Source organism: Anneissia japonica, unplaced genomic scaffold, assembly GCF_011630105.1.
Source record: "Anneissia japonica isolate Jap-2015-1 unplaced genomic scaffold, ASM1163010v1 scaffold287719_len1884721_cov185, whole genome shotgun sequence".
NCBI lineage: Eukaryota > Metazoa > Echinodermata > Crinoidea > Comatulida > Comatulidae > Anneissia > Anneissia japonica.
Genome location: NW_022715822.1, coordinates 1082061 through 1090846, shown reverse-complemented (window position 1 = coordinate 1090846; position 8786 = coordinate 1082061). Strand labels below are relative to the sequence as shown.

Genomic DNA, 8786 nt, shown 5'->3' with positions numbered 1-8786 from the left:
GGGACATGTCTGCCATTAAATCTTTTGTGTTATTTTTAAAATGCGTTGTATTTTTTGTCAACTTACGTCCATTTGGTTCTATTATCAAGGATTTCAGTTCAAGAAGATTACCAGTTTCTTTATTAAGGAAATATGAAAAGATTACTCTTCGTTTGAACAAAGCCGAATTGGATTTTAATTTTTTGCATAATTGCAAGGCATTCGGAGTTTTTCCTAAAATTAATTCTTCAAGTACGATGACTATTTTCAGGACATAGTAAAACAGATAAAAATGGAGTTTGAGGAGGCCAGCAGCCAGCAGAGGGCTGATAGGCTGATGATGAACTATGCTATGCCCGAGGCATATATATTGGGGATGCAGTTGTAAAAAGTCAAAATATTCCCATACTTTCAACCAATCAGATACCTGGAATCTGTGTATGTGGTTTGTAATAGCATGGAGAATAGTTAATGCAATTGTTCGTTTTAAATTACTGGCATTCACAGATAAAGCAAGAAATTAAAATGTTTGAGAGCCAGGGAGCTGAGATGGAGACTCAACGCAAAGCTATCTTGAAGAGTCTGGAAGAGAAGCAAACAGCTGCCGCCAAAGATGCTGATGAATACGATTCCAAAAGCAAAACTGTCAACAAAATTCTGGATCAACTTAAAGCAGGTAATGATTATTTTCACTTATCTAATTACCCTATTTATTCAAATAAACACCCTGCTTTGAATATAATGCCCCCTCAAATATATTCCCAGTTTAAGAGCCTCATTTGGCATAAACGCCTCCCTTGCATAAATGTCCCGATTTCCTCAAATAAACATTCCCCCTCCACCCATATAATAATAAATGTCAAATTTCATAAGTGACGTAATTGGCAGTCTGATGTATTGGGTTAAAGTTCAAAGTAAAATAAAATGGCTGCGCCTGGTAAAACAGCACGATTGATGTTGTCAAACTAACCATGTATCTGCTAAAAATGGTCTAGTGTGAACAGCCTGTAATGTTTAACCGAAGACTATAAAACTGCAAGAATTCTGACTCTTGGGGCTTTAGTAGGAACATATTTCACGTTTTAAGTACTACCACGAACTAGAGGGCGTCCTTCAAAAGGCGAGTTTCAAACTCTCTCATGGAAAAAAAAAATTCTGACATTTTTACAGTATTTCAGCCCAAGACTCTTTGATTGATTGTTAATTATCACACACATCATTTTCATATCTCCACTAAAATTAGTTCTCTCCTGTTCTTTACATAATATTTCAGGTGTTGAATCGCTGTTTACCAAAATCAACTGCGACCGTTCAACGATTAATGACATGCTTGGTAACACATCTGGCGTTTCGGATGAAACAATTGTGCAGTACCTCGGCCTAGTTGAGCAGAGAACCAATGAGCTTCTAGCTGTTAATATCTATGTTGAAAATAAGGTATGTGAGTATGTGGGGGGGGGGGGGGGGGGGGGCGGGGTTGGCTAGAGAGAACTAGGAATTTGGAATGTTGACCTGTAAAACAGTAAGAGATGGAATGTTTTCTGTCTTTACACTCTTGAGTTAATTACCTATTGTATGCCTCTAGTGGCGTATCTAGGAGTTTTGAAATGGGTAAGGGGGACTGATAGGGGGTTCGATGATTAAGTGAGGGTGCTAGTTCGCAAAATATTTTTTTGCTTCAGACTTTTCAAAGGGGGGGGGGAGGGACTGGGAGGGCGTAACCTTTTTTTGGGTAGGGGAAACGCACCCCTAGATGCCACCTTTTATTATCATTATTATTATTTTTATTATTATTATTATCCTTTTTATTTTTGTTTTGTCATTGTGTAAAATGTTGATTTGGTTTTGTTTATTAGAGTTTTCTCCCACCCGCACCATATTTATTTCGCTACTGCTTGCTTATGAATTAAACAAATTTTTTATGCTACTTCAATCACAAATCAAGCATCATGCCCATTTTTCCACTATAGATGGCAGCAAACTAATTGCAGTTGTAAATTTCATTATTTAGAATGTGGACCATGAACCTCAGTCCATGGGTGGTTTACTTGGTAAAGGACCGGTACCAGCACCACAACAATTACTCATTATGGCACCGACAACCGGAGATGACTATGATAGCGACCAAGGCTCGGAGATGAGCGAAGAAGAAAGCAGACCTCTAACGCAAGCAGAATTAAAACAACGGATCATGAAAGGGGTCTTGAAGAAAGAAGCGGCTGCCGCCAGGAAGGGGTTTCAGTATGATTTATCTGGTGCGAAGGAAATGAAGCAGAAACAGTCACTGCCAGAGAAGAAACGTGGTACCACAAAACGCTAAAGCATGAATTTCAAAAATATAGTTATTGAATTATAAACACTACACATACTGTAAAGTATCGTAATTTATGGATGTATTGCTTTATTTTTTTTGTTCATTATTTTCTTTTTTTGAGCATCCATTTTCTTATAAAGCATAGGTACTGTACAATCAAAATGTGGTTTCACTTTATAAGACATTTGTATTTTGTATTCAAAAACCCTAACATGCTTCATTTATAGGAATTCTATTTTATTGTGTGTTATTCATCACCTTTTGCAACATGGTTTTAAGTACATGATTGTTGGATTTTTTTGTTTGTTATTTTTCCCTCACTCCCATGTTAAGCACTCAACATGGGAGTGAGTTGATATCAATTAGTCAGATTTGTAAATTATAAAAATATTGTAAAATAAAATCTTTGAAATGTTCACTTTGTGACAGTAGTCCAGTACCTTTAGTCATACATTATTATAATACCCAGTATTAATTAGACTGTCTTAGTCCAAAAGGCATTATATTTTAGATGGAACAGGGTTTTGCTCTAGCCTTCCCATATTAAACGTCTGTACCTTATCCCCTTTTCTGGACGATATCTTTTAATAATTGTGTTGATGCATTGTAGAGGCCTAATGTTACTTCTAAGAGAACTAGCATGTTGACACAAAATGGAATTAAATAATTAAAGGCAGACACATTTTCCAAGCATTTTTCATTTATTAAAGAAGTTTTCTCGCTTTAATGCATTGACAAGTACAATATGTTGATTTATTTCTGTCAGTGATCGTGTGTTGATATAATTGCAATTAGGCACTGCATGGCAGCCCCTCCAAAAAATTACATTTTTGAGACTTTGTTGAAAACTGCATTACAATTGACGTTTCCAGAGTGCCAAACAAACTTAACAACCGACCAATCCAATCAGAAAAAAGACCAAAAATCCTTTGATTTTCCAGCCAATTTTGGGCTCATAATCCCTTCAAATCAAATGTGAAATTTTATATAATAATTAATTAATTGGCATACATATTTTAGCTTAGTCATCAATATTTGAACGCTCTATCTTATACAGAATAATGAAATATCGCCAGACAATGTGTCTATAAAACTGCAGTTTTTTGACACAGAGACGGACGGTAGTAATTGACCCCAACACGATGATATCAACTAAACTTTACCCCCAAAAGATGTTTTAGCAGTAGAAATTCGATATGCACCCTAGAAATTAGATAACATCAGATAAAACAATTTAAAATTAAGGGTCATTTGGCAGAAGAATTATATCGTACTGAGTTCGAGCGGAATACAAGAATTCCTTGCTCTGCTTTGCTGAGGTAAATATCCATTCACATTGTAATATTTTGTTTTCTCAGCGCAATCGGCGTAGGCCTACTTATACCATATTTTATTTAGGTGTTTGTGAATACTAAAAAAACTGTAGTTCAATCAAACAATTCAGTTCATATTCATTCTAATATTAAAAAGATCAAATATGTTATTATGAAACACCTGATAAAAAACAATTCATTTCATTTATTTATTGATGTTCTGCTACAAATATCCTTAATTTACCGAACGATTATCGCGAACATTGCGACCGGCATTTGGTGAGGTTGTGTGAAAATGAAGTTACAAACCTCACAGTAACGCTGATGCTATTTTAGTTGGAAATTGCGTAATAAATACGTACGCATTTGTGGTTTTACGAAAGACGAAGACCAACACTGTAACGTTGTTAACGTAAAATTGTTAGTATGGGCAGTTAATCATTCTAAAACGTCAACCCAACTAAAAACAGCTGAAATTAATCATATAAGAACGTTATAATAACGTTACAGCTTGGTAATAAGAAAGTTATTTTGTAAAACCATATGTACGTAATTTCACAACGTCACAACGTTTGAACGTTCTTACAACGTTTGTGAACGTTATTTTGTGACATACCTAGCCACAACGTTCGCGAACGTTATAAGAACGTTTTGTATTTGCTTGGTTCTTGTCTCTTCTCTCCCTAATTGCAAACATTTACCAGTTTCCCTAATTTAACAGAGATAGGGCCTCTATCGTATAGCATGGAATTTAATAAATCACTGGAAATTTTCCAGGTTCTATTGGTACTCTTTTCTAGATGGCATATTTTCTGCTACGTAAAAAACGATGAACAGCCCAAAAATAATGTTTTTGTTTAATGTCATCGTTTGAATAAATAAATGTATTATATAATTCTACGATGTCATGTAATTCTACTCGCAACAATGCGTAATATTTTTAAGTGCTGCTTTAGCAACATAGAAACAATATTATTTTTTTGCAATAAAAAGCTAATACAACTTATTTATATACCGTAAAACCTCGAATTGAAGCCCTGAGCTTTTCTTTTTCTTTGAGAACTTTGGATGGGCTTCTTTTCAAGATGGGCTTCTTTTCGAGACTATTTTTGCAAAGTAAAGAGTGGGGCCTCTTTTCAAAATGAATGCTGTAAATTTTGTGAATTTGTACTATAAGACACTAAATAAGGCCACTGTAACATCAATCTGTATCATGGAGCATATTTAACTGGCATTAAATCATCTAAACTACTGTATAAACCAAGCTTGTATTTAATTTATTTTGTTTTCTGAAATTGATGTACAGTGTTATGTGACTGTTATATCAAGAAAAGAAGCCTATGTTATCTTGAAAAGAAGCCCATGGGCTTCTTTTCGAGGTAAATTTTGCAAACTAAAGAGGGGGCTTCAATTCGAGATGGGTTTCATCTCGAGATTAAGCCCACTGGGCTTCAATTCGAGGTTTTACGGTAGTTTTACACTATACATATTTTTGATTAACAAAAAAATGTTTTTGTAATCCTAAACACATTTAATGAATGTTTTACAGCTAACACTTGGCTTTACAGTGATATATTTGAGCTTTTTCACGATGAATAATCATGTTAGTAGACACATGCAGGTAGTAAAGAATCTGATGACACATCTTACTACTATGTTTGTTTCTTTGCTCACCAGGTAAATCATGATAATGTGGGTTATTCAATATTAATTAGCTTAATTTTTAGATTATAATTAAAGAGGGATTATTCGTTTTTACATACTGTGTAAAATTAATTAGAATTTCAAACCCCCCATTTGAGTTAATTATTTATAAAGTTTTGCTAAGTTCAATATTAATAAAATAAATAATTGATTTTCGAATTTATTGATGATAACAAAATCAATCACAACAGAATTTAAAATGACGTTTGTTCTTCAATACGAATCTCAGAGAAGTTGTGGAAATCTTACAAAAAGGTCAAAGTATTCGTACTATATATTTTCCAATAGAAATTGAATTCTGAACCCCTTTATATTACTCATCTATATAAATTTATAGTGTAGTGCAAATTTAGTATTAATGATAAAGATATCAAAGACAGCGTTGAAAATAATGATGATAATTGATTGAGGTGGTGATGACGATGGATGGTGATTATGAAGTAGGCCTACTTTGATGATTATGGAAATATACTATTTTAGTAAATATCCGCATTGTTGAAGTTTTTCTTTGTGTGATTTCACATTTATCCAGGATAGTTGGGTCTAACAGTATACACAGACATGATGAAGGTCTTCCAGGCGACACTTCTAGAGGGAAATATTATAAAAATTGAACGTGTTCAAAATAAGGATTGTTGGGCCGCATATGCACGGTAATGAGTTCACTTCAACAACAATCTGAGCAGTTCATGCGTTTCAGAATGTTAGATTTGATGTTGGGCCTGTGCTCACAGGCACAATTCTCCCGGTAAACAAATATGTAGGCCTATAATTTTCACAAGTAACAACTGTACTGCATTTATCCTTTAATTTCTTCAAGCAAAAACAAAGATTTTTTCCCCTCAGAAATGGCGGTAACGTATTGAAAACGATATTTAATACGTGATTTGTTGATAACCTTTGTGATTCTTTGAAATGAGCAATTTTTAAAGTTTTCTTCTCAAATGTTTTGTAATAATTTGATATTGTGCGAAATTAAAAGTAGTTCGGAGAGAAACCCAGCGTATACCTTCATGTTAAAATTATTCCACAACGACACGGACTCAAACGAACAAGAGCATCGGAGTAACCCCACTCTTTCGTGAGAAGCAAATGCAGCATACATCACAATTATTCGGGAAGCGTGTCGTATGATTTGGTCGATTGTCGAGAGTTTTATTAACAGTCCTAATATTTATGGTAATGAAGAGATAGAGATATCCTTTTTTTTGTACGAAATTGTAGGTACAGTGCTTTATATACAGAAGAATTATTAACATAATTGTAAACTTGTATTCAAAAACAATATAGGCTTCGAAAAGTTTTATAATACTTACCGTTGTTATATCTAAAATGAAATTAAATTATCATAGTATAAAATTAATAGTATTATCATTAGTATAAAATTGAGATAGAACTACACATGTTGATTAATGGTTACAATTAGTACATAGAGGTAACAGGGCAAGGGTAAGTGGTACAGTGTAAAACTCAAGTGGCGCAGTGCAAAAGTAACTTTCTATTTCATAGGCCTACTGGTTTAGGATTGTATTATATTTGTCAAATCCTAACAGTCAGCTCTCAATTGAGAAAAATGTATTGCTGCCTTAAATTAAAAATTACAGTACATTAAAAGTTGATAAAAGTAAAGTAAGACTATAATTTAATAAAAATGGCCCATTAAATAAAATTCTCTAAACACTAAATTAAAAAAAAAATCAAAACAATTCAGTTTTTATAAATCTTTTACTTCGACAGTTATTTGATTTGCCAGCCAATTTAAGGCCTAAAATCCTTTCAATACAATAATATGATCCGTGCTCAATAATAAAATTCAAACTTCTGAAATTATTTACTGCTAAGACAATCAAGTACAATATTAAATATATTTAATTAAGGCATACCTACTTTAGCTTAGTCATCAATATTTGAATGCTCTATCTTATACAGAAACATAAGTCAGCAAAATATCGCCAAACAATTTGTTAAAACAGCAGTTTTTTGACACAGCATGCAGCGATTGACCCCAAAAAGCTAAATGTTACCCCCAAATGATGTTTTAGGAGTAGACATTCGATATGCATTGAAATTAGATAACATCAGATAAAAGGTTTTAAATAAGGCCCTATAAAAATAATTCTTAGTTTATCACCCTATCTATGCTGAGAAAAATTGATGAGGGAGAGAGGATTTTTAATATTTTTATTTCGCTAAAGCCAAATATCAAACACTTGCTAGGGCATTGATATTCAAAGTAAAATACACTATTGACATAATACAAACAATATCTAATTATTTACGAAAAAAAATGAAAAAGAAATTCAAAAAGACAAAAATTTAGAAAACATTTTTTTTTTCAAAAATATATATTTTTTACCATAGGGTGATAAATTAAGGGTCACCCCTAAAGCCTCATTTACACTAGATACGATTACGACAAGATACAAATGCGCGCAGTGTAGAAGAATACAAACTAAGTGATGATATATCGTTTTCGTGGCGTAATCGTCACTCTAGTGTAAATGTGGCTTTAGGGTCGTTTGGCAGACGAATTTTATTATTATCACCGAGTTTTGAGCGGAATACAATAATTCGTTTGGTGCTTTTCTTAGCTCATGTAAATATATACATTCACATTGTAATCCTCCTCCTCCTTGAAGACTTCGAGTGGAATTATTTAGATTTATTTTATTTTGGGAAGGGATATTTATTTACCGTTTATGTCCTCTTTGTTTGGATCCGCGGAGTGATTACTTTATTTACATAGCGTCTTCGTATGTGTGTATGCATGTACGCATGTGCGGGCAGTATAATACTGTATGTAGGCCTATTTATATTTAGTTTTCGTTGTGTTCTCTGTACGACCGCACTACAGCCAGTAAGTGCCGCCGATACAATGGTGTAAACGTCATAAGATAAAAATAAATTACGGCTAGCGAGTTTTTTTTTTAAAGGTAAGTTGAAAACCTGCCTCGCGTGAGACAAGACGAGTCTTGGCAGAGTGAAAACAGAACTTTTGTAACTGACTTGCTTATAGCTATATAGACGTGTACTAGAAGAGTTTAACGTTAACCTTAAATTTTATGGTATGTTTTATCTCGATATTTATTGTTGATTATTGTTCTAATGTAGTTTAATTCCATTACATTTAATGGTATATTCCATTGTATCCTAGCGCTATGCTAAGTATACAAGTCGATGTGTTGTTTTAAGCTAGCAAATCAATACGCCTTTTTCAAAAATCGGGTAGACATGTTGAAGCATGGAGGTAGGCCTATTATATTATTATTATTATAATACGATGGTTGCAGTGATGACAAACAACCCAAGTCAGTGGTGCGTAACATGTATATATTCGTACAAATAAAATTCAATGTCTCAATCAAGTCGAAGTGTCTTTCATGTCTCAACCATTCTATAGCCGAGGCATACGTGAAATAGCACCAATTGCATCAATTTCATTGATAATTCTGATCACTATGTATTATATATATATA

At 33.5% G+C, this 8786-nt stretch overlaps 1 protein-coding gene across 1 annotated transcript in view; it reads left to right on the top strand.

The window, feature by feature from the left end:
- LOC117109429 (coiled-coil domain-containing protein 63-like) overlaps positions 1-3034 on the top strand; it is a 10252-nt gene extending 7218 nt beyond the window's left edge. The window contains exons 9-11 of the mRNA XM_033251784.1: positions 487-655; positions 1253-1416; positions 1991-3034. Coding sequence (XP_033107675.1) covers positions 487-655; positions 1253-1416; positions 1991-2299 — 642 coding nt within the window. The 3' untranslated portion in view covers positions 2300-3034. The remainder of the gene's footprint in view (positions 1-486; positions 656-1252; positions 1417-1990) is intronic.
- The last annotated feature ends 5752 nt before the right edge of the window (positions 3035-8786 follow it).